Source organism: Tasmannia lanceolata, unplaced genomic scaffold (assembly GCF_043159265.1).
Source record: "Tasmannia lanceolata isolate RefF3 unplaced genomic scaffold, GAP_Taslan_0.1 ptg000008l, whole genome shotgun sequence".
NCBI classification, from domain to species: domain Eukaryota; kingdom Viridiplantae; phylum Streptophyta; class Magnoliopsida; order Canellales; family Winteraceae; genus Tasmannia; species Tasmannia lanceolata.
The window spans coordinates 19,476,828-19,504,105 of record NW_027518685.1 but is presented as its reverse complement, the minus strand read 5'-3'; the positions used below and the strand labels follow the sequence as shown (position 1 = coordinate 19,504,105).

General features: G+C 35.9%; 1 protein-coding gene across 13 annotated transcripts; it reads left to right on the top strand.

Moving 5' to 3' along the window:
* Window positions 1-2,666: 2,666 nt before the first annotated feature.
* On the top strand, window positions 2,667-27,278 carry LOC143884688 (uncharacterized). 13 transcript variants are annotated; one of them, XM_077388400.1, is made up of 29 exons: window positions 2,987-3,127; window positions 8,561-8,675; window positions 9,031-9,077; window positions 9,159-9,207; window positions 9,289-9,335; window positions 9,421-9,466; window positions 9,798-9,844; window positions 9,934-9,982; window positions 11,535-11,581; window positions 11,672-11,720; window positions 12,305-12,351; window positions 12,440-12,488; window positions 12,603-12,626; window positions 12,769-12,815; window positions 12,904-12,952; window positions 13,067-13,090; window positions 13,232-13,278; window positions 13,367-13,415; window positions 14,609-14,655; window positions 15,589-15,625; window positions 21,669-21,715; window positions 21,800-21,848; window positions 22,424-22,494; window positions 22,574-22,622; window positions 23,550-23,596; window positions 23,680-23,728; window positions 24,752-24,798; window positions 25,099-25,156; window positions 25,868-27,278. In XM_077388400.1, exons 2-29 carry the CDS (start codon window positions 8,660-8,662, stop codon window positions 26,605-26,607), a joined length of 1,974 nt encoding a protein of 657 aa, XP_077244515.1. In that variant the 5' UTR covers window positions 2,987-3,127; window positions 8,561-8,659; the 3' UTR covers window positions 26,608-27,278. The 13 variants fall into 13 exon arrangements, with proteins under 13 accessions (XP_077244509.1, XP_077244506.1, XP_077244508.1 ...); XM_077388399.1 differs by having other exon boundaries at window positions 9,265-9,335; XM_077388398.1 differs by having other exon boundaries at window positions 8,561-8,704.

Here is a 27,278-nt window from a genome sequence, read left to right as displayed (position 1 = left end):
CCCAGATTCTGTATTGATCTTTTGGTGTTTAGGAATCTTGGATGTTGAAAAATAGGAAACAAGTATGAATCTTGGGAGATTTATTCCAACCAAAAGTCATTTTGTTGCCTTGTGCAGGGTAATAACCGTCATTATGGAAACAGAGGAGCATTTTAACCATAGTGAAGTGAGGATATATGTTGATATCTGTCTCCCCTCAAAAGGAGAATCCTCTATGATGAAGGAATTTCTAGCAGAGAGGAGAGCTCATACCTTGTTATTAGACTCCTGAGCTCTTTCCTGGCATTGCAGTTATACAAATGATAAATTTTATAATATTATGAGGTCATTTCCAAGGATTATACGATTCAAACAGTTATATTATTTCCTTTTGTTTTATGTAGTAAATTATTCTGCTAGAAAATGCTGTATTTGTGGTTGCAAATTTGCAACTTGAGTGTACATCCAAATGCAACCGAAGAAAGTTGAAAAATTTACAATCCAATAAGTGGGGAGAGAGAGAGAGAGAGTCCTTTTACTTCATTAGTAGTCAGTCTAACACATTTCACTTCATTAGTAGTCAATCTAACACAAAATTTATTATCCTCCATGGCAAGAAAGCAAAGCAAATGAATCGAAATAAAATTTGACAATCACCAAAACTGGTTCCATCTCAATTTAGAATCTGTAGAACCAAGGTTATTTTCAGAACTCTTACTGCAACAATTCTCTGTGAAGCCCATTTTGCCATTAGCGACATGCTTGAAGCCTACCACAATGAGGGCTGTCGGGCTGTTATCGCTGAAAGAAGAACAATTCTCTGCGCATAAAAGAACAGCAATATATGACCATCCTTGAAGCTTTGGAGAGCTTTGCAGCTTTGGACCCATGAAGTCTTCCGCAAGCAAATCAACCAAGGCCATGTAATTTAATAGCCCAGCTGATGATGCATTAAGTAATCCTACCACAATGACGGCCGTCGGGCTGTTAACCTGTACACATTCGATAATCCGATACCAAGTGCAATCCCAAATGGGGTTGTGAAAGAGAAGAAGAAAACCATGATAACTTTCATTTTGGTTTCATGTTCTGCCTAAAATTTCCTCACCAATATCCCAAAAAAATTTATCAGAAAAATGAGCAAAAACTAAGTAGAACAGATGTGATAGAGATTAGACATGTGTCTTTCTCTCTCCTCTGGGTTAGAGAGAGAAAGAGGAGAGAGATAGAGACACATGGGAGTCGATTTATCACTACCCTTTTTTTTATATTGTAAATTTTTTGGAAGGTTTTTTAACAACCACACACTCCTCTTTTAGTACACTTTCATTTACTTTCTAGGTGGGCAGTCCCCACTTCATCCCATGACTCCATGAGAGAGCAAACCAAACAGCGTATGCTCTCTCATGACAACTCATTTTCTAGGTGGGAATCAAGCCTCTTTCTTCATCTCTTATTTTATTAAAAATCTCCATAAAAGAAAGTTACATCTATGCTCCATAAAAGACACTTCTCCTATTTTCCTTTGGCTAATGTTGTTGACACGACCATGTTTTTATAATTGCACAAACTCAGCTTGTCTTTTTCTTTTTAATTTGCTTGTAACAGCTTTTTGGGAACTGAGTAACCTTTGACAGCTCTTTATATAATAAAAGACAAGATGAATTAGTGCAATTATCAAAACATGGTTCTGATATCATTCCCCTTTCCTTTTGCTTATTTTTGGTTCCTGGGATTATTTTGGTTCCCGGGATTATTTTGGGATGGGATGAAAAGGCAATCATTACAAGAGTGGGATTAAAAAAATTCTAGGGCTAAAAGGCGACTAAACATGGGATGGGACCAAAATTTTACTAAAACTTCCGAGGACAAAATTTTTACTGGCAACCAAACGGAGGATAAGGGTGCGTTTGGATTGTCGGAATCAAGAATTGGAATTGCAATCACATTACTTTCCCATTCCAATACCCCTTGTAAACGGAATCTCAAGTCCGATTCTAGTGTTTGGCAAGCACTGGAATCATTGCATTCTAAGAACTAAAATCTCTAACAGGCATTTCTTCAAACACCTCTCGAGCATACAAAGTAGCCCAAATCTCTTATATTTACACCATCTATATCTACATCTCCTACACTAAAATACTGGGACCAGAAAAGCCCTAAAACAAAGCTAGAAATCCCTGCAACAGGTCTTGTATTTTTCCATAAAACAGTGGGCTATCTTTTTTTTCTTTTTTTTTTTCTGAATAGTAAAAGAGAGTTTTTTTTTGTAGAGAGAGAGAGAGAGAGAGGAGGCGGTAATCAGAATACCACCTCTTGGAGTCTTGGGTGGGTACGCTCTCCACCAAAGATTCCGTCAAATATACCAAAACAAAAAACATGATAGTGCCAATATCAGTAGCGAAAAAAAGAAAAAGAAAGGGAAATTTTATCGGCACTACCATGGCCTATCTAATAGACGGTTTGGATCATCCTATGGTGCGGGCCATTAAAATATGGTAGTGCTGATAACATTTCCCAAAAGAAAAATGAGTAACAGGTGGATTTGCTTTGCTAAAAAAAAGTAACTGCTTTGCTTTTCTTTTGCTTTTTATTTTTTAAAGGTGAAGGAAGGTATTCATGCAGGTCCACCCATGGGACCCACCATAGATGCACGACTATCCAATAATTGTACCGTTGGTTTGGTATTCAGACATATAATAAGACCAAGGCATTTCTACTTCTTCCCACTCCCCTTCATCTTCTTCTTCTTCTTCTTCCTCCATGGCAGATGAATCTAGTAGTAGTAGAGCACGAGCCAAAGGCTCTAGAGGTAGAGGAAGAACCAATGCAGAAAACCCACTTCAGTCTACGAATTTTTCCGGCCGTGGTGGACCCCACAGAGGCAGAGGAGGAAATCAAGCTAAGGCCTCTGTTGGTAGAGGAAGTACCAATTCAGTACAGACTGTAGGATCTAGAGGGAGAGGAAGAACCAATGCTGAAAACCCACATCAGTCTAGGAATTCAGGCCTTGATCTCCCTTTATCAAGCCCAAATTTCGGTGATGGCGCGAGCTTTTCGGGGCGTGGTGGCGGAGCCCGCGGAGGCAGAGGAGGAAGTCCTAAGTCCAAGCCGGTGGTCGGTCACAATCCTGCTTACAGGACACCAGGTAATTTTTCTTAATCATAGACCCCTTGTTTTGGGAGTTGTAACAATTTTTGGGCTTCCATTGATTGTGAGGTTATCATGTATACCCAATTGAGGAAGTGATTATGAGAGCATATTGGGTAGGTGTAATTTAGTTAGCTAAGATATTGGGTAATTAGGCACTGTTTGTTTTGGATTTTGAGAACCGATTGTAAGTCTAAAACTGATTATTGGAGTCCAAATTTAGGTTAATCAGTTTTGGACTCATAATCGATTCTCAAAATCCAAAACAAACAGGGCCTTAGTGTCGGTCTAATCATATGAGGTTGAAATAATTATCAGATAAGCATGTATCCTAACATCTAGGACAATATGGCTTAATTTGTTAGAGATGATGATGGGCAGAACTCTAAAAAATCTGGTTATATAGCTTGGAGTGTCTTCAGACAGAGAGGGATGTAATAGTGTTTTTATTGTTACAAATCCTAATTGTATGGTTTAGATCAAATAGACATCTTACAGTTGTAACACTGTAAAAGGCTAAAAGGGGGTGTATGATTCCAAAATGGATGGGGTTTAGATACCAGCTTCCTCTTTTGGATACTTAATATGGTAATTATTATATAGTAAAATGTTTGGAAATATTTATTTGTATTAGAAATTGCTTTTAATTTTTTTATTTTTAATTTTTTATTTTTTTGTAATTTTCATTGGCTTTCATCCTCTTTTTTCTAAAAATTAAATCATTTTTCAGGACGAAGAAAAATAAAGGGGGTGGAAATGCCATAAACAGGATGGAAACATTATTTCCTTTTAAATATTATGATTCTTGTTTCAAAATCTGATGTCAAAATGATGGGGGACATTTCAAAAAGAAATTGTTTGATGGATTTTATGGCATAGATTTTATAAGATAGGTGTGTGTGTGTGTGTGCGCGAGCGTGCACTTATCTAGATGATCCAAGCAACTCATTTGTAATTTACCCTTGTGGATAGGTCACACCCCAACAATCTTCTCCAAAGGATTGTGCTTCGCCAGCTTCTCCATAGATCAGAGCTGGAGTTAGCTTCTCCATAGATCAGAACTAGAGTTGAATATGAAGCAGGGGAGAATCTTAACCCAAGAGATGGAGAGGAAAATAACTTTGATGAACAGATAATGCGAGCTTTTAGATATGCCTCTAAAAATTCTATCATTTCTTTCCTTCCAGATCACCCATAACAACTCTAGTTGTGATAAGGAGGCTGCCTCTCCTTAATGGGGGTTCCTCCTGTTCAGGGTCTCCTAAAACTCAATTTTGATGGTTCGAGTTTGGGCAACCTGGGGCCCGTTGGAGTGTGTGTGTGGGGGGGTGGGGGGGTGGGGGTGGTCCTATGGGACAATCGAAGTATGACCAGATGGGCTTTCTCTGGGCCAATTGGGGTTACTGACTCTAATGATTATGAATTTAAAGTGATCTTACAAGGTATCCGAATTTCAAATGAAGGTACCCAAAACAGACTGATTGTTGAGGGAGATTCACTCAATGTGATTATGTTGGGGTTCCACGCAAAAGCAAATAGTCCCATATTGGTAAAGTGATGAGGATGGGGCTGGGTTGTAAGGGAATGGGCACCCTCCCTCTAACAACTAGCTTTTAGGGGTGAGTTCTACCCGGTTTGATTCCCTTCAAATGGTATCAGAGCTGGGGCGTGGTAACTCCCGGGAAGATCTCGGTAACCCCGGTATGCCTCCGAGGACAGTGAAATTCCCTCGGAGAAGATCCCGTAGTTCCCACGTTGCGCCGCGTGGAGGGTCGAGATGGTCCACGTTGCTTTCGAGTGGAGGGGGAGATTGTTGGGGTTCCACGCAAAAGAAAATAGTCCCACATCGGTAAAGTGATGAGGATGGGGCTGGGTTATAAGGGAATGGGCACCCTCCGTCTAAATGTTAGCTTTTAGGGGCGAGTTCTACCCGGTTTGATTCCCTACAGATTAGGTGGATGGATGGTAGACATCCTCATCCCTGGAGAATTGTTGAGTTGGTAGATGAGATCCAGGAGAGAATAGTTGACTTTCATGTAAGGTTTCAACATGCGAAAAGATCAGCTAACAACCATGGAGATAGACTGACGCGTGCCCGCGTCGGTAGGGCGGCATTGGAAATTATTTATTTTTTTGCTGCTATGATGTTAGTTATTCTTGTCTTTTTTTTGTCACCTTGACCATCTCGGTCGTGGGCCTCTGTCTTTCCCTTTAATAATATTATTCCCTTGCCATTCAAAAAAATGGATGGCTGTAAGTTAAAAAGCAATGATATAGAAACCTCTGCAAATCGAATCGTTAGGATCATACTATGGAGAAGATTTTTGGGGCACAATCTATCTACGGTGGGGACCACCAAATGAATGGTTATATCATAGAGATAGGTGTTTTTTTTTTTTTTTTTTTGAGTTAACGAATTTTGGTGGGAAGACATGCACCCACACATTATATAAAATCTCTTTATGGTAAATAATAAGATGAATTATATGCCATCCGAATGTATTTTTCCAATGAAAAATATTGGCAGCAAAAGTACAAATAGGACCCACGTATTTAGATGGTCCAAACCATTCATTTGGTGGTCCCTAACATAAATAGGCTTTGTGTCAAAAATTGTCTCCATAGGATGATCCTAACCCTTCAATATATTCGGTGGACAGATCAAAAAGTTCAAAAAGCGACTATATAGAAATCTCCCCAAATGGAAGCATTAGGATCATCCCATGGACATGATTTTTTACACACGACCTATCTACCATTGGGACCAGCAAAAGAATGATTTATAATATCCAAATATATTCGTCTTAGGGAAAGGGTCCCTGCTAACGTTAGCGTAAAACAAGGTGGGCTCACATTGTTGGGGGGATCCAAAGCATTCATTTGGAAGGCCCTTTCATGGTTAGGGTGTCCACAAAAAATCAGCTCCATTGGATCATCTTAGGGTGTCCATTTGTCGGGTGAAAAAATGGGCAGATTAGTGGACAAACAGTATCTGTCCAATTTCAGCCCCACAAATGGACATCCTATGACGATCCAATGAAGCTGATTTTTGGTACACACCCCATCCATGATGGGGCCTTTCAAATGAATGCTTAGGATTAGCCCAACAATGTGGCCCACCCTTGTTTTACGCTAACATTAGCAGCTAAGCTAGCTGCTAACGTTAGCAGGAACCCTTTCCTCTTGTACTTTGGTTGCTAGTATATTTTCATGGAAAAATATGTTCTGACATTATATAATTCCTTCATTTGATGTGTGGTCGTATTTTTGTAAGGAAAAGTACTGGCAATAGAAGTACAAGTGAGGCCCATATATTTAGATGGTCTAAACCATTCATTTGTGGGCCTCCACTGTAGATAAGCTGTGCTTCAAAAATCATCTCTATAGGATGATCCTAACCCTCCAATAATACGGTGTAAAAAATATATGGCACACTCAAGATGCAAACACATACATAAAATACATGCTTTTATGAATTTTTTTACGAGTAGAAATAGAGCCTTAAAATGTAGGTACTTTATAACTATAAAGAAATTTACATCTATAAGCTATCTAATTAGGGGAGCAATAGAAAACCTAAAAACTAAGTTTTAGTTTTGATAGGACCGATCATAGATACTTCAGACAAATTCACAACCCTTCATCTCTCTCTCTCTCTCTCTCTCTCTCTCTCTCTCAAACAGTTCAAACTTCCATCCTACCCCTCTCACATCTCTCTCACCTCTCCCTCAAACTAAACCCTTTCCCACCCGCCCGCCTCTCTCTCTCTCTCTCTCTCTCTCTCTTTGTTTGTGTGTGTGTGTATATCTAATCATCTCTCTCTGTGCGTCTAATCATCTCTCTGTGTACTACCCCGATACTTGCATATATGCATAGTGACGTGGCTCAAGCATGCATAAGTTTATGAGTGTTTGGAGTCTTTATGTTTGTCTGGTATTGGTAGGTTAGTCTAGGAAAAGTCTAGGAGTCTAGTGATAAATCTTAATAAAGTAAAGATAAGAGATAGTTGAGATTTTATAGGGATGTGAATCATGGTTGTTTTGTGGCTCTTTTCTTGTATGTAAAATAGTCAATAGCTACCAGAATGTACTCATGTTCGCTCGAGGATCTTGGATAAATCTTTCCAATGAAGTCTATTCCCCACACTGAGAACGGCCATGGAGAAGTTAAAGAATGCAACTCCGAAGGAGGAACATGAATAAGATTTGCATAGACTTGACACTTATGGCATTTCTTCACAAATGCGAAGCAGTCTGCTTCCATTGTGGACCAATAGAATCCAAGTCTCAAAATCTTTCTAGACAACATTTTTCCATTCATATGAGGTCCACAAACTTCCTCATGGGTCTGCTCAAGAAGCTCTGCATCTTTGTCTTCTTCTACGCACAGGAGTTGTATGCCATCAAATGACCTTCTGTACAGCTCTTTACCACAAATAATAAAGTTGGCAGCCAACTTTTGAAGAGTCTTCCTCTCTTTGCTTGAAGCTTTTGGAGGATGCCCTTTACCAGCAATAAGATTCTTGATATCTATATACCAGGGTTTCCCATCTGAACATCTGGCTGAAATCTCTATTGCATTCACATGAGCTGGGGCCCACTGCAATCTGACAACTAATGGCTGAACTTCCATTGTTGCAGAAATGTCTAACATCGAAGCAAGAGTTGCCAAAGCATCAACAAAATGATTTCTGGTCCTTGACAAGTGAGTGAATGTGATGTTCTTGAACTTCTTGACCAAAGATTCCAAATACGTGTTATAAGGGATCAATCTATCTTCTCGAGTTTTCCATTGCCCATTAATTTGGCAAATGATTAAGATAGAACCCCCAAACACATCAATGTCTCGAATCTGCAAAGCTAAAGCTTCCTCAAGTCCGACTATACAAGCTTCGTACTCTGCCATGTTGTTGGTGCACTCAAACTGCTACTTGATAGATTCATCAATAAAATATGTATGCAAAATTTATCCCAGAAATTGTGTTTTCACAGAAAGGACGAACGACCCTTCCCTCGAAGTGGGTCAAGAGGCTGATCTTCCTTGTAAGAAGATCAAATCCGTTACGAACTGATTTAGGTTCGTAACATACCCTCACCCTCGGATGCCTCTTCATCTATTTTCCTCTCATAACTCCCATCTAGGCCACATCTCTCTCTTTCTCTCTAACATTAAATCCCTGCCCCATCCGACTATTACTCAACCACCAAGATTCTTAAGCCTCTTTAAAATATTTAATAGCTATAAAGAAATTTACATTATATATAAAGCAAAACTACCTGCTTCTTTTCAGGGGGCAATAGAAAACAAAAAAAGTTTTTGCTTGATGGGTACAATCATAATTCCTAAAAGAAATTCACAATCCATCATGTATCTCTTTTTATCTCTCTGTTGCAACTAAGGTTTAAAATTTTGGTTTTGGTTTCGGTTTCAGTCAGCATGGAAACAGAAACATTTGAAACATGGGAGTTAGGACCTGCTCACTAAAATCTAGTTGGATGAAGGTGGGTCTAAAAGATGAAATCCAAGGCAGATGGGACTATTGAAAGGTACAAGGGAACGCTAAGTGGCAAAAAGGGTAAAACGAAGAATATTCTAGTACTTCTTAAAGTTTCCGTTTGTTTCCATGATTTTACCCTTTTTCCACTAGTGACATGCACATGTGTGATAATTCAGTACACACTACATCTTCTATATGTTAAAACATCACACCATCCTCTCTCTCTCTCTCTCTCTCTCTCTCTCAACTCGAATTTTAAATTTTGTCGACCACACACGCATGTATTTGCAATGAGTGAAGGATTACTTCATCCATATGATGGATTGTCCTAATATTATAGTTTTTTTCCAATTTTCCGTACTTTTTCTTTCTAAATGTAGTTAGTTTTCCATTTGACCATTTAGGTACTGGTGACAAACAAAAAATTCAGCAAAAGTGCAATAAAATTGAGGTATACTCTCAATCTCTTGATTTTTTGTCTTTTAATTCCCATACTCCTTTTTTTTTTCTAGTTGAAGTTTTTTTTTTTCAGGTCATGATGACAAATAAAAAAATTCCAGGAAAAGGAAACGAGAATCAAGGTATACCCTTCTCTTAACATTTTCCCAATTTGCCAAACTTTTTCTTTCTAAATGTAGTTATTTTTCCATTTGACCATTTAGGTATTGGTGACAAACAAAAAATTCAGGAAAAGTGCAATAAAATTGAGGTATACTCTCTCAATCTCTGGATTTTTTTATCTTTTAATTTCCATACACCTTTTTTTCTAATTCAATTTCCTTCTTCATTTTCAGGTCATGATGCATAAAAAAAATTCAGGAAAAGAAAAAGAGAATCAAGGTATACCCCCCCCCCCCCCCCCCCCCCCCTCTCTCTCTCTCTCTCTCTCTCTCTCTCAACATTACCTCAAACCCACATCCAACAACTACTCCACCTGTCCACCACCAAGATTCCTAAACCTTCTCTCTCTTTCTTTAAATCCTACTACCTCTTCTCTATTTTAAAACATCTCACCCTCCCCATCCTCTCTCTCTCTCTCAATTAGGATTTTAAATTCAACTGACCACACACATATTTACAATGAGTGAAGGATTACTCCATCCATTAGTTTTTCAAATTTTCTAGGCCTTTTATTTCTAATTGTAGTTATTTTTTCCTTCTGATCATTTAGGTACTGATGAGAAACAAAAAATCCAGAAAAATAAAAATAAAACCGAGGTATACTATGTCAATCTTTATTTATTTTATCTTTTATTTTTTAGGCTCCTTTTGCTAATGGAAGTTTTTTTTCCTTTTCTTTCTTTCAGGTGACAATGGCAAATAAAAAAATTTCAGGACCAGAAAAAGAGAATCAATGTATACCCATCTCTCTCTCTCTCTCTCTCTCTCTCTAACTCTATTTTTAGTTTTAATTAATATTATTAAAAAAATAAAATTATTAAAAAATATATATTGAAAGATATTACATTGCTGCCAATGTCATATTCCTTGCATATTGAGCGACTATATTTAACATGTTAAAAACAGTCATATATTTTGAATCTAATTATTAGAAACTCTAAACGTCTCATTTCTTCATAATAAAGTCTTTCTAATATCTATATCCTATGTTCATTGCTTTTCCAATGAAGTTTAAGAGTAGCTTTTTTTTTCTTTTTGATATTACATTTGCGTACTATTTTTTTAGAAAAACCTCAAGATTGTTTATTTATTTATTTCGTATAATTTTTATTATTTTTTATTGAAAAACTACAAGATTGTTTTTTTAAATGGTAGCCAGATATTATAATGAAAAACGGAGATGGTCAAAGAACAAGAGGAATTACAAAGACAAAATGAGCCAATGGTTCACAAAAAAACAAAAAATCAAGGCGGCAAGGTTGTTCATTTAGTTATTTTTTTATAATTTTTACAGTTTAAAGCTAGAACTATTCTCAACTCAACTCAACAAAGCCTTTGTCCCAAAGCTAGAACTATTAGAAAAAAAAAAAAAAATTTAAAAATCTATCAAATGTAGGCTTTTTGTTTGTATGTGTTTTAACGAAATTCAAGACAAAAATTGTTGATTTTTCTTTTGTTATCCTATGGTTCTTTATATATCAAATGTAGACTTTTGTGTGTATGTGTTTTAACGAAATTCAAGACAAAAATTGTTGATTTTTCTTTTGTTATCATACGGTTCTTTTTATTTCGAATTTAAATCATTATTATTTTATATATATTTTTTCTTTTTCTACTTGGGTGCATTTAAATGCTTTTTTTTCACTCTTACTGCATATAAACTGAAACCCTTCCTACCCCCCCCCCCCCCCCCGCAAAAAAAGACAAAAAGAAAATGAAAAAAAGAAACTAAGTTTAGTTTTGATTGGAGGACCGGCGTAGTTCCTTTAAACAAATTCATAACCCTACATTTATCTATCTCTCTTAAACCATTGTAATTTTCATCCCCCCCCCCCCCGGCTACCCCGGCTACATCTTGCCTTGCAGCTCTCTCTCAAACTAAACCCCTTCCCACCCTCCCATGCTTCTTCTCATTTATTTTCGTCTTATAACTCCCATTTAACCACGTCTCTCCCTCTCTATATCTACCTCCCTCTCTCTCTCTCTCTCTCTCTCTCTCTCTAACTCTAACTTCCACCCCATCTGATTATTACTTAACCACCAAGATTTGTAAGCATCATTTCTCTTTCTTTAAACGCTACCTCTTCTCAACATCAAAGCATCACATCCTCCGTGCTCGTTCATCAATTACAATTTTAAATTCAATCAACGTCTCACTCATGTGTTTCCAGCGAGTGGGATTATTTCATCCATAAGGAGGATTGTTTTATTACTGTAGTACTTTTTTCCAATTTTGTATACATATTTTTCTTTCTTATTGTAGTTATTTTTCCTTTTGATCATTTAGGTACCGCTGAGAAACAAAAAATTCAGAAAATGGAAAAGAAAATCAAGGTGAACTCTCTCAACATATGTTTTTTTTTTAATATATCCTTTAATTTCTATACTCCTTTTGCTAATTGATTTTTTTTCTTTATTTTTTAGGCTATGATGACAAATAAAAAATTTTCAGGAAAAGAAAAAGAAAACCATGGTAAACCTTCTATCTCCATTGCTTAATTTTTATTTAATACTCTATAAAAAATTCTCTCTATTTTGAATCAATTTATTAGACTCCTAAACTTTTTATTTCTAATTGTAGTTATTTTTGAAAAAGAAAATCATGGTAAACCTTCTATCTTTAACTCCGTTACTTAATCATTATTTTTTGAATGATGAAAGAATTCATTAAAAACGAGACCGAGAAGGTCCCAAAATACAACGAGCAAAGAAATAACAGGAGGAATACAACATAAGCAATTAGGAGTTATGGAGGGAGGAAATAAAAATGTTTTAAACCCTCCCTAGATACCCCCTCTCTCACCAATCTATCAGTCTCCCCATTAGCAGACCGCCTGACATGGAGGAAAGAGACATAAGCCAACCCCAATCTATCCCGAATCTCTTGAAATAAAGCCCCAATCTCCAAGGAGAGATATGAGAACCTTTTAGCCCCAAACTCCGTTACTTAATTTTTATTTAATACTATATAAAAGATTCTCTCTATTATGAATCAATTTATTAGACACCTAAACTTTTTCTTTCTTATTGTAATTTTTTTTCCTTTTGATCATTTAGGTACCAATGAGAAACAAAAAATTCAGAAAATGGAAAAGAAAATCAAGGTAAGCTCTCTCAATGTATGTTTTTAATATATCTTTTAATTTCTCTACTCCTTTTGCTAATTGAAGTTTTTTTTTCTTTATTTTTTAGGCGATGATGAAAAATAAAAAATTTCAGGGAAAAGAAAAAGAAAACCATGGTAAACCTTCTATCTTTAACTCCGTTACTTAATTTTTATTTAATACTATATAAAAGATTCTCTCTATTATGAATCAATTTATTAGAGTCCTAAACTTTTTCTTTCTTATTGTAGTTATTTTTGAAAAAGAAAACCATGGTAAACTTTCTATCTCTCACTCCGTTACTTAATTTTTATTTAATACTATATAAAAGATTCTCTCTATTATGAATCAATTTATTAGACTCCTAAACTTTTTCCTTCTTATTGTAGTTATTTTTTTTTCCTTTTGATCATTTAGGTATCAATGAGAAACAAAAAATTCAGAAAATGGAAAAGAAAATCAAGGTAAGCTCTCTCAATGTATGTTTTTAATATATCTTCTAATTTCTCTACTCCTTTTGCTAATTGAAGTTTTTTTTTCTATATTTTTCAGGCGATGACGAAAAATAAACAAATTCCAGGAAAAGAAAAAGAAAACCATGGTAAACCTTCTATCTCTAACTCCGTTACTTAATTTTTATTTAATACTATATAAAAAATTCTGTCTATCATGAATCAATTTATTAGAGCCCTAAACTTTTTTCTTCTTATTGAAGTTATTTTTGAAAAGGAAAACCACGGTAAACCTTCTATCTCTAACTCCGTTACTTAATTTTTATTTAATACTATATAAAAGATTCTCTCTATTATGAATCAATTTATTAGACTCCTAAACATTTTCTTTCTTATTGTAGTTATTCGTTTTCCTTTTGATTATTTAGGTATCGATGAGAAACAAAATATTCAGAAAATGGAAAAGAAAATCATGGTAAGTTCTCTCAATGTATGTTTTCAATATATCTTTTAATTTCTATACTCCTTTTGCTAATTGAAGTTTTTCTTTCTTTAATTTTCAGGCAATGATGAAAAATAGAAAATTTCCAAGAAAAGAAAAAGAAAACCATGGTAAACCTTCTCTCTCTAACGCTGTTACTTAATTTTTATTTATTACTATTTAAAAATTCTCTCTGTTATGAATCAACTTATTGGCTCCTAAACATGTGATTTTTTTCCCTAATTTTGTCTTACCAATAATGTCCTTAAACTATGCTCGTTGTTTTTTCCAATGAAATTTATTCTTAGTTTTTTTTCTTTTTAATATTACATTTGCTCAGTGCACGAGGCTCCCACCATTGCGGGGTCTGGGGAGGGCTAGATGTACGCAGCCTTACCCCTGCTTTGCAGTGAGGCTGTTTTCGTGACTCGAACCCGTAATTACCAGGTCACAATGGAGCAACCTTAACGTTGCCCCAAGGCTCACAATGGAGCAAACTATTAGAAGAAAAGTTTAAATATTAAAAATCTATTGAATTTAGGCTTTCATTTTAATTTTTTTTAAAGAAATTCAAGATTAACATTGTTTCCTTTTTTTGCTGTCCTATTATTCTTTTTATTTAGAATTAAAATCATTATTACTTTCTTGTTTTTTCTTTTTTTGATTGGGAATCATGCATGCCCTTTTTTAGTAGTACTATATAAAGCGAAGACTCCACCCCTTTTAGGGGCATAAAACCCAAAAAGCTAGTTCTAGTTTTGTACAAAAAGATTCTTAACCCTTCATTTATTTACCTCTCTCACACTCAAACCGTTGTAACATCCATCCTATCATCACCCACGTCTGCTCCTATGCATCTCCCTTAAACTAAACCCTTCCCTCCCTCGACTCCCCCTCTCTCCCCTCTCTTCTATTTGTCTCTATAACTGTCTCTCTAAGTGCAACCCCCACTATGCCATGCCTCTTCTCAACTCTTTTCCTCATAACTCCCATCTAAGAGATGCCCCTCTCTCTAACTCTATTAACTCCAACCCTTCCAATTATGCCTCATCCACCAAGATTCCTAAGCCTCCTTCGCTTTGTTTAAACACAATCTCTTCTCTACATTAAAGCATCCCACCCTCTATCCCCTCCCCCCTCACCTCTCTCTCTCTCTCTCTCAATTAGAATTTTAAATTCAATCAATCTCACACTCTCATGTATTTTGCAATGAGTGAAGGATTACTTCATCTATTAGATGGATAGTATTAACATTGTAGTAGTTTTTCCAATTTTCTAGGATTTATCTTTCTAATTGTAGTTGTTTTCCCTTTTGATCATTTAGGCATCGCTGAGCAGCAAAAAGTTCCAAAAAAGGGAAAGAAAATCGAGGTATACTCTCTCAATCTCTTTTTTTTTTAAAGAGTGCTGTTACATAAACCGAGAGGGGAACCGAATAAATCCCTCCACGCCACATGGCGTAGGAGAGGTAGTTTTGCCATTTTAAGGAAACAAAAAGCCTAAAAACCTATGATTTAGCTGACACTTTGAATTTATTGCCGACACATGTCCTGTCGTGTCCGACACGACACGTGTGTCCACACATATCAACACTCCTTTGGACACTTTTATATGTATTTCTAGAAGTCGTAGACTTAATGTGGTTGTGTGGACATGTTTTTGTATCGTGTCAAGCGTGACATTCTGTTTTGTTGTTATATCCCCTCCCCCTAAATAAACTCGTGTCCCAATTCTATATTCATTCTATCATATTGGTCTCCCTTTCTCACTGAGTATTGGAGACGAAAGAGAACTGGATTAAATTGATGAATATGTTATTATTTGGTCATCTCATGTTTGTTTTAGATTATTGTTGATTAATTCTAAGATCTATTAGTTTGTTAAATGAATATCATATTTATATTGTTAGAAATTATGATAGTAATTAGTAATTTTATATGCATGTATGTGTCATCATTTCTAGATTTTTAGATGTTGCCATGTTAGACAATTTTCGTATCCATGTCAAAACTGGACACATGAATCTGTATCCACAAATCATGATTATATATACTTTCTATTTTAGTCGTGTCCCCATTTCTAAATTTTGGGGTTTTTTCGTGTCAGACACTCCATGTCCATGTCGACACGCGACACTCGTGTCCGTGTTCACAAATCATTGCAAAAAATGGAAAAGATTGCTAACGTGGGAAGATGCTATTTGTTCGGTTCCACTCTCGGTTCCCATATAATTATTCAACACTATTTTTTAATTTCCATGCTCCTTTTGCTAATTGAAGTTTTTGGTTTCTCCCTTTCTTTTAGGCGGCGATGATTTCGAAAAAAGGAAAAGAAAATCAAGGTATGCCCTATCTCTTTAACTCTGTTTTTTTTTTTTTTTTTAAATTAATACTATTTAAAAACTCTTAAAAGATATTACATTATTGTTGATGACATATTTCTTTTGAGTTTCATACATATTGAGAGACTGTAATAACATATTAAAAATCTAGTTTCATGTTATGAATCTTATTAAAAGGAACTCCGATACATGTCAACTTACTCTTGCTATTGTCCAAATCCAATGAAATTTGAGAATTATTTTTATTTTTTCTTTTAGATATTACATGTGCTTATTTTTTGTTTTTGAAGAACCTCTAGATTGTTCATTTAGCTATTGCATATAAAATTTGTTTCAATTTAAAACTAAAACTATTATAACAAAAGTTTAAATATAAAAAATCGATTGAATTTAGACTTTCATTTGAATTTTTTTAAGAAATTCAAACAAATTGTTGTTTTATTCCTATTCTATGCTGCTCATTATTTAGAATTAAAGTCATTAATCTTTTCTATTTTTCTTTATCTGTTCGCGTGCATCACTCATGCCTTTTTTTACTAATAGTATATATAAAGTGAACTAAGTTTAAATAGAAAAAAACTAAGTTTAAATTTTGATAGAAGGACCGTCCATAGGCCCTTAAAACAAATTCATAGGCCCCCTCCTCTCTCTCTCTCTCTCAATAATGGTCTCTCTAAGAGTAACCCCCACCCTCCCTCTCCCCATCTCTTTTCCTCTCATAAGTCGGATTCAGTATGAAGGTCGGTTGCGACAGAAAATGAAACTTGTTATTTTCGATCATGCCTGTTGGTGGATCCCATAAAAATCACGGAAGTGTATGGAAACATATGTAAATTATGGAAAATTAAAATGAAACTTCAGAAAATTCTGGAATAGTTAAGCACACTTGAACGCTTTAAAACCATCCCATAAGCAATGCAATCTTTCATAATGGTTTAACAAGTTCAAACACCTAGTGACATGTGATGCTGCACGTGATAGAAATAATAAGACCTATTTTAACTGAAAATGTATACGACCACATAAACATCAACACCACATAAACACAAAATATAGGAAGAAATCCAGTCCATTAATTAATTCCATAATATAGTACAATATAATTGAGGAGTATACTGAGTTGGCAAGTGCAACATAAGCACTTTATGTGGGATGCAAAGTAGTGAATATAATGACCATACTACCTATCCCAAACCCATAATCCCTATGCCTGCTATGATGGTCAGTGTGCATTTGCTGACGAATTTGGTACTAAATGAAGTAGTACTCCTTTTGTCCTGCCACTACATGTTAACCCCATAGAATTGTTGGTACTAGTAGAGATAATGATCAAACACATTATGGTCAAACTTGCATTTGTAATCTTGTGTGAGTACATGGCATGAACATCAAGTACTGGTGGTGCCGCAACGAGAATGAGTGTCTAAGTAGTCATCTTCATCGCTGGCCCGATACCTCTCCTTTTTTTGGATAAAAATTATCCCGATACCTCTATCATTGTTGAAATACATGTATTTGTGTTTGTGGCTGTGTTTGTGATCGTGCACGCTGATCATCATCCTATGTGGCGTGATCAAAACCCTACGCTATTGTGAATGGGCTAAGGGGCCTATAAGTCTCACTTGCGACAATGCCACAACAATCATCTCCATCTCCCACATTGTCCACACTAGAAGTGCCTCTCTCCTCTCTCCAACCTTCTTGAAGTTGCTCACATTGTTAGTGGCAATCATAACAACATTTTTCCTGCCCACCTCCTTAATGACTTCCACCATGTGCTTATATATGAAATTAGCATCTTTGACCACGCCAGATGCCTCGACAGTCCTCAAAAAGATGTTCTTACCATCGTAGTACACCGTAAAATTGATGATTGACTATCTCTTGGGACCAGTCCAACTATCTCATGGAACTGCCACCCCATACTCTGCCCAGACCGCCCTCTGCTTCTTTAGCACACTCATTTAGTTGTCTAGATCTTTCTTTTCCATGGGCAATTATAGGGGTGTGCACTATTCGGTTAACACCGAATTAACCGGCCGAACCGATTAGGTTTTTCGGTTTCGGTTGGGTTACCTAGAAAATCGGTTCAGTTTCGGTTTTAAAACTAGGAATTATTCGGTTTTCGGTTTCGGTTTCTAATAGTAACTAATATGGCTAACCGAAGTAACCGAATTAGCTTTTAATATTTGAGGGCCAAGTGAGATGAGGTCCTCCTATCATTTTCTATCTTTTTTAGTACATAATAATGGAGGGTGGGTAGGTAGCATCTGTTGCTTTCTAGTGAATGACATGAATTATTTTCCATTTTTTATGGGCAGGTGTATGGGTGGGTAGGTAGCATCTGTCGCTTTCTAGTGAATGACATGATTTTTTTTCCATTTTTTATGGGCAGGTGTATGGGTGCGTAGGTAGCATCTGTCGCTTTCTAGTGAATGACATATTTTTTGTCCATTTTTTATGCGTAGGTGTATTAAAATTAGTTTTAAAGGGAAATCATCAACCCCCATTTTTTACCTGGGACAGCCCCAACTCTGCAACTCATATAATTCTGACTCAAGGCTTAGCTGTTAAGGGGCTGTGCCTAGTAAAATAAAAAGTTAAAAAGTTAAAGACTAAAAACTGAAGTATTTGAGAGACTCGAGACAGTTCTAAATTTCTGGGGTTTTATACTTTTGTTCTTCTCGACTCATCTTCTTCAGTCTTCCCTCTTCACGGCATTAGGGACTTGGGGTTTGCAACTCACCGGCTCACCGCTGCCTCCAAGACTCCAACGGTAACTTTGCGGCCTCCGCCTCTCCGCTCTCTCTCCTCAACAACTCCGCGGCCTCCGCCTCTCCGCCTCCATCGCTTACTCTTATTTTTGGGGATTATTCTCCGATCCACCGAAGCTCGCCTTCCTCTCCTCCACAAGATGTAGTTTAGCCTAATTCGGTTATAACCGAACTAACCGATTAACAGAATGTTAATTTCGGTTCGGTTACTTTCGGTCCGGAGAAAATTCGGTTTCGGTTACTGATTTTGACTAACCGAAATTATTTCGGTTAGTTAAAATATGGTATTTCGGTTCAGTTATAACCGATTGAGCAGCCCTAGGCAATTCCTTGTTCATCACCTCATGTCGAGTGGGGGCCTTCACTCCTAGCACCACATTGCCAGCCACATCAATGAAATTTTAAATATATATGCTCTTTGCATAATGGGCAACAATGCCGTTCAAGAATAAGAGTTTAAAATAGGACAGCCTAGCCTTCTCCCTCGCATTCCCAAACATACCACTAACCTTCCTTTCCCCCCATGTATGCCACCATTTCCATGGGAATATGCTCCTCTCTGAGTCACTACATTCATCTCAACCCTGTTGCTTGTGGCTTCCTTCTACTCCCTCCCATTCTCTCCTCACCTGTGACCCATCCCACCTCCCTTCGAACTATTCCCATTTGCCTCGTGTATGGATGAGCTAGTCTTGCTTAGAGAAGTTCATCCTCCGTCCCTCAACATCATCATATGTGCATACAAGGCCCTCATCATCACCATCATCCATTCGATCCGCTCAGTCACAGCCTATCTAACATAGCCTTCATGAACTACTCTTCCCTCTTATTTTTCTCAGTCCTATTTCATTGTGCCCGACCCCACCCCGCCCCCCCCCCCCCCGCCCCCCCAAAAAAAAACAAAAAAAAACAACAAACTTATCGTGGTTTCCCTAACCTCCTAAGGTGCTTGTGGGCACTTTTGCATATTTGTAATACCATTTGCAATATGTCATTTTAACCTTGTAACACTTCCATCGGCCACCCTCTATCCCTACAATGGTGCACTGTGTCTTCTGCCTATTGCCATCAATAGGTTGCTCATGTTTCTAAACAGTATCATCTTCCCTATCCTGACTTGGTGGCATGTTAATATTGATATCATGATAGATTGACACTGATAAATCTGAAAAAAATACATAAACACCACATAAAAAAGCTATTTTTACATATTACATAAACCCCGCATTCCAGATGTATGTAATACAAATACTAGTGACACATACTAGTATCTTATACCACATAATACACTAAAATATGCAGAAATAGTTATGATAGTATAAAATATAATATATAACAATAGAATAGTATGAATTATGTCCATTCTCTTTTTTATTATGTTAAAATTTTATTTATTATCTTTTAATATTTTAAATATGTAAACTATTTTAAAAGTATTTTCTAGTAAAATAATTAAATTCTATAATTAATAAAAAAATTTGACTCCGTCAATCGGTAGACTAAGAAAGAATAACTCACATATAATAAAACCAAAACCTAGCATGCTTGTCTGATTAGTTTATTAGCAGAAATATAGTTTTCCTATGTCTAAATCTTTTTTAACAAATATAAATAACATAAAAATCTTCTGAAATGGAAAAAAATGACTCCTTCATTTGGTAGATCGAGCAACAACGCTAACATACAATAAAATTAATGCCTAAGGTAGATATTTGATTATCTTTTTTCTCTATTTTTAAAGCATTTAAAAATAAATAAAAGCAATATTTTTGAAATGAGAAAAAAAAAAAAAAACTGTCAATAAATAGATTTGGAAACAACAACTAACATATAATAAAGGGAGATGATATTTTCACCCCCTGCATTACGTGCACACCCCCCTTATAACCTGATTTGACGTGAAAAGTGGGCAACTTTATGTCAAATCACGTTATAAGGGGGGGGGGATATCATCACCATTAATAAAACCAGACAAGTTTTATTTTGAAAATACATATTCCCCTATTTTGAAAAAATGATGGTAATCAATGTTGGTTTATGTGTTTTCATGTTCTTCGATGTTAATGTATGTTAATTAACAAAAAGCATTAAAAATCACAAAAAACAACATATCTCTTGAAGAAGAAGGAAGGGGATGTGTGTGTGTGTTGGGGGGGGGAGGATGCACTTCAGTCGAAATGGCATTTTGACCCAAGTTCAGGGCTATAATATGTGGATTTCTATTGTTTCGGCTGATGTGACCAAAATACTACCAATATCAACTGACATGACCTACATGGTGCCTAAGGTAGATATTTGATTAGCTTTTTTCTCTATTTTTAAAGCATTTAAAAATAAATAAAATCAATATTTTTGAAATGAAAAAAAAAAACTGTCAATCAATAGATTTGGAAACGACAACTAACATAAAACCACACAAGTTTTATTTTGAAAATAAAAATTCCCATATTTTGAAAAAATGATGGTAATCATTGTGAAAAGCGTCAAATCAATGTTGGTTTATGTGTTTTCATGTTCTTCGATGTTAATGCACATTAATTAACAAAAAACACAAAAAACAACATATGGGGAGGATGCACTTCAGTCGAAATGACATTATGACCCAAGTTCAGGGCTATAATATGTGGATTTGTATTGTTTCGGCTGACATGACCAAAATACTACCAATATCAACTGACATGACCTACATGGTGCTTGGCATCCTGTAATGATATTTGTACATGGAGATTTTGTTGGTGCAGACTGACACCAACATTTGTTGGTCAAAACATATAGGTTTTAGCCTACTTTTAGAACCATGTTCATAGCTCTCATCTATGCCAAGGGCCCTCTTTATGCAAGGGCCGGAGAAGGGCCCTTGAATAGATCCACGTCATTTTAAAGTTGGTTGAGAACTGAATTCGGTTGCACTTAAAGACGTGGATCTATTCAAGGGCCCTTCTTTAGCCTTTGCATGAAGAAGGCCCTTGCATCTATCATTCCTACTCCCACCCCCATTTGGCTATTACTCAACCACCAAGAATCCTAAGCATTTCTTCTCTCTATTTATTTAACCCCCTTTCTCTACATTTAAAAAGTCACACCCTCTCCGATCTTCTCTCTCTATCTCAATTAGGATTTTAAATTCAACCAACCACACTCTCACGTATTTGCAACTGGTGCAGAATTACTTAATGCATAAGATGGACTGTGTTAATATTATTGTGGATTTTCCAACTTTCTAGGCCTTTTCTTCCTAATTCTAGTTATTTTTCCCTTTGATCGTTTAGGTGGTAATGATATACAAAAAATCAAGAAAAGGAAAAAGAAAATTGTGGTATACTCTCTCAATCTTTTTTTATCATATTTTAATCTCCTATATCTTTTTGCTAATTGAAGTTTTTTTCTTGATTTCTTTCAGGTGATGTTGACAAATAAAAAAATTTCAGGAAAAGAAATAGAAAATCAAGGTATACCCTCTTTTTTCTCTTTAACTTGTTATTTTATCTTTAATTAATTCTAATTGAAAAATTCTCTGGAACACATTCCTTTTCTGGTTCATACTTATTGAGAGACTATATTAACATATTGAAAATAGTTTTATATTATGAATCTAATTTTTTTTAATTTTTGGTATTACATTTGGGTACTATTTTTAAAGAACCCCAAGATTGTTCATTTAGTTATTTTTGTTAAAAATTTTGTGTGAATTTAAAATTAAAATTATTGAAACAAAATCTTAATTTAAAAAATCTATTGAATACATGCGTTCATTTGTATGTTTCTAAAGAAATTCAGGAGAAAATTTGAGGTTTCTTTTGCTATCCTATGATTCTTTATCTTTAGAATTAAAATCATTATTGAATACATGCATTCATTTGTATGTCTCTTCTTCTCTTTCTGCCTCTCACATTTAGTATTTTAATTTCAATCAGCCACACTCTTGTATTTGTAATGGGTGAAGGATTACTTCATCCATAAGATGGATTGCGTAAATATTATTGTACTTTTTCCAATTTTTGATGCTTGTTCTTTATAATTGTAGTTATTTTCCCTTTTGATCATTTAGGAACTGATGGCATGCAAAAAATTCAGAAAAAGAAACAGAAAATTGAGGTATACTCTCAATTTTTTTGTATCTTTTAATTTCCAGGTTTCTTTTGCTAATTGAAGGATTTTTTTTAATTTCTTTCAGGTGATGATGACAAATAAAAAATGCTCAGGGAAAGAAAAAGAAAATCAAGGCATCCCTCTCTCTATGCCTGTTATTTATTTTTGATTAATATTATTTAAAAATTCTGTCGAAAGATATTACATTGTTCTCAAGGACATACCCCTTTCCAGTTTCCTGCATGGTGAGAGACTATACTACTTGTAGCATATTAAAAAATAATTTCATATTATGAATCTAATTATTAGAAACTTCTTAACATATCATTTTCTTCATAAATTTGTTCCATATCCTATTTTATTTACTTTTTCCAATAAAATTTAAGAATTATTATTAGCCTCCCCTGACCCCGCAATGGGAGCCTCGTGCACTGCGCCACCCCCCCCCCCCTTTTTTTTCTTTTTGATATTATGTTTGCTTATGATTTTTTAAAGAACCCCAAGATTGTTCTTTTAGTTACTTTATATAATTTTTGTTGCATTTTAAAGTTAGAAATATTAGAGCAAGGCTTTAAATATAAAAAAATCTAATTAATTTAGGCTTTCGCTTGTATGTTTTTTAAAGAAATTCAGATTAATTTTCTTTTTGAAAAAGATATATATGTAAAAAAGAGCGGACCCCAAGTCTGTGCCAAAATAGCAGGGGCCGAGATGACCCTTAGCATAAAAGATACTAAATTCAAGATTAAATTTGTTGTGTTTTTGTCCGATCCTATGATTCCCTTTTAGAAATGAAATCACTATTCTTTTCTTGCTTGCATCAAATGTGCGTTTCTAGTATAGAAATATAAATCAATGCCCTCTCTGTTTTTTTTTTTTGGACGTCTCTCTCTCTCTCTCTCTCTGAATTTGGATTTTAAATTCAATCAACCACACTCATATTTGCAATGAGTGAAGAATTACTTCATCCATAAGATGCAATGGGTTAATATTATTGTAGATTTTCCAATTTGCTGGGTTTATTCTTTGTATTTGTACTTATTTTCCTTTTGATTATTTAGGTACTGATTACAAACAGAAAATTCAGAAAAGGACACAAAAAATCGCGGTATAGTTTCTCAATCTCTCTTTTTCTTGTCTTTTAATTTCAAGGTTCTTTTTGTCATTGGATTTTTTTTTTATTTGTAACAGGTGGTGGGAAAAAATAAAAAAATTTCTGGAATAGAAAAAGAAAAGCAAGGTATGCCATCTCTCTTTAACTCTAATTTAATTTTTAATTAATAGTAGGGAAAATTATTAAAAAAATGCAAAGCTTATGCTAAATTCTGAACAGAGGGTGGACATTTCAAATCTATAAAAAAAGGGCTGTCATGTACAAAAATAGACCATTTAGGACGAAAATACCCCCCCTTTGCTTTTTCCCACCAACTATGTAGGATCTAATCCCTAAGCAAATTCACCTACCACCTTTTCCTTTCTTTCTTCTTCCCCAAGCAAGTTCCAACGTGAGAAACAGCCATTGCCAATACCTGGGTTGATGAAAAACAGCCATTGCCAACGTAAAAAACAGCCATTGTTCTTTGGAAAAAAAATGGGAAATGTTATCCGCACTACCATATTTTGATGAGGACACTCCTCACTTTATTAAAAGTACTGTATGGCCCGCACCATAGGATGATCCAAACCGTCCATTAGATGGGCCACAGCCTAAATAGGTTGTGCCCCAAAAAGCATTTCCATAGGTTGATCCTAACCCTCCGATCAGAATGTTAGAGGGTTGATCCTAACCCTCTATAGAGTAGGGGGCATATTATGAGCCTTGAGTTGGTGAAAGATTTACCCAATGAGAAACCGCTAGGACTCGGCCCTTGGCTCTCCCACCCCCGTCTAACTATTACTCAACCACCAAGATTCCTAAGCCTCCTCTCTTTCTTTAAACCTTACCGCCAGGGAGGGGGGGGGGGGGGGGGGGGGGGGGTGTTATTATGTGCCTTGGTTCTCCCCGTCTAATTACCAAGATTCCTAAGCAGCCTCTCTTGCTTTAAACCTTACCTCTTCTCTACATTCAACATCACACCCTCTCCACTTTTCACTCTCTCGAATAGGATTTTAAATCAATCAAGCACACACTCACATACTTGAAATGAGTGAAGGGTTACATCATCCATAACATGGATTGTGTTAATCTTATAATAGTTTTTCCAATATTCTATTCTAGGATTATTCTTTCAAAATGTAGTTACTATTCCTTTTGATCATTTAGGTACTGATGACAAACAAAAAAATCAGAAACAGAAAAAGAAAATCAAGGTATACTCTCTCAATCTCTGTACATACATACATACAATACATACATACATATGCTACTGATATGCTTATGACCACGTTTTGACAATGGGACGAATCATTTTGATTTACATTTCTCTGATTGGCTTCTGAGAGCTTTTTGGGAATTGTAATAGCCTTGAACAACTGATTAAACAATATAATACAAAGTGAGTTCATCCCATTATTAAAACATGATTGTATGGATATCAGTCCCCTATATATATGTATGCATGTATCTTCTAATTTCCAGGTTTCTTTTGCTAATTGAATTTTTTTCATTAGTTCTTTCAGTTGATGATGAGGAATAAAAAAAATTCACAAAAGAAGAAAGAAAATCAAGGTATACCCCCCTCTCTCCAACAGTGCTCTTTTCATTTTAAATTAATACTATTTGAAAAGGCAACTGATATTCATACAACCATGTTTTGATAATCTCACTAACTCACCTTGTCTATTATTATTTGACGTGTTATCAAAGTGTTTTTACAATTTCGAGAAACCTTTCAGAAGCCAACCAAAAAAGGATAAGTAGCCTTTAAATCTCGATAAGATATTACATTTTTATGAATGATAGATTCTCTTTCATGCATACCAAGAGACTATAACAATGTATTAGAAAATAGTTTCATTTCACATATAATTATTAGGAACTCCTAAATATGCCATTTTCTTATTAATGTCCATATCCCATTCTACTTGCTTTTTCCAATGAAATTTAAGATTTCTGTTTTGTTTTGATATTACACCACATCCCCTTTTTTACTAGTACCATATGAAGTGACAGCCCTTGATGTTGAGTAGAATTATAGATGAGGACTTCTTTTGGGGGCAGATACATTTACTGTGCTTTATAGATGGCAAGAAGGATTCAAGTTCTGTTTGCAATGCATCTCAATCATTTTCTTTTTTGTTTCAGTAGGCCCTTGTATTGCAATCTGATTGCTATTGTCTACAATCACTTTCTTCGTCATTATGTGTCACTGTCTCATTGAGTTTCAAATTTGGGTTTATGAGCTTTCTAGGTTAACTGATTTATTTATCTAATTGACAGGTCATCTGGTTTCAGAAATAAAATCCAGGAATATTTCTCAATCTCAAGGGCCACCGCAGCCAGAAATTAGTGGCATTGAACCGATAACGCACCCAGATAAAATTGGAAATTCTGCAGTCAGAATGATCAAGCTTCTAATCAAACAATTGGAAACTCATCATGCCTTCTCCAATGATAAAGAATTCTACAATTTTATCAAGAAGTTGAAACTTTGTACCTCTCTGAGAACCTTGAACACCATCCTTGTTCCTTGGTCTGCCCCTCCGACTGGTTGGCTCAAATTGAACACTGATGGTACCTTTAAACTTAATCCTTCTCGGTCGGGTTGTGGTGGCCTCATCCGCGACTCCGCTGCCGGCTTTGTTGCTGGTTTCTGCAAACAATTGTACCCTGTTGACAATAATGTGGCGGAAGTTCTTGGGGTGCTCCATGGTCTTGAGTTCGTTTCCAATCATTTCCCTCCTGTGCCCATCTGGATTGAAAGTGATTCCCTGATAGTTGTGAATGCAATCTCTGGCCAATGCTCTATCCCCGAAGAATGGAGATCAGACATAAGCAGAATTAAATGTCTTTTAGCCGACCGTGAGTGGAAGATCTCTCACATATTCAGAGAAGGGAATAGGTGCGCTGATTGGTTCGCGGACAAAGGGGTTAGCTCTTCATGCAGTTTTCATAGCCTCCCTCAGGAAATCTGCCACTTTCTTGATGAGGATGCCAAATCCGCTTTCGTTAAGCTTTAGCCAAGGCTACTCTGTGGATAACGTTCTTAGGAACTTTCCAATGTTTTGAAGCTCTACGTTGATGGCTGCTCTCTAGGTCACCTAGGAAACACTGGCATTGGTTGTGGGGGCACTCACTTGTTTTCAGGCCCATTCGGTTTGATGGGCTCATCCAAGGCTGAGATGTGTGTCCGTCAGTTGGGTATACAAGTACTTTTCGCGACATGATGGGTGGCAATCTTGTGGTGGAAGGTCACTTTTCTAGCATCATTTCTTTGTGGCAAGGGTATTGGAGATTGCCCATGGAGGTTAGCCATGTACATTATCCACATTAGAGATATGATGAGAGTGTTGGTCCATTTCCTTTATCCTTATTCCTAAGAGTGCTAATGCTTTGGCCGATAGCTTCGCCAAACCGGGCACTCCTAGACTCATTGTCTTCTGGTTATCTTTTACCTTAAGAAGTGGATTTGTAATCTCAGTTTTTAATATAATCTGTTTATCTTTGTCAAGAAAAAAAAATTGAGCTCTGTTTTTCTTGTCCTCTTGGCTTCTTTGATCTGGTTCTTCTTTCGGCTTGGTTGGGGGTCTTCTTGTGGATCCAAACCTACGATTTCTGTTGTTGTCTGTTGTATTCTTCTTTAATTTATTACCTTATTTAGCGATAAGCCATGTAGGCTCAATTTTCAACA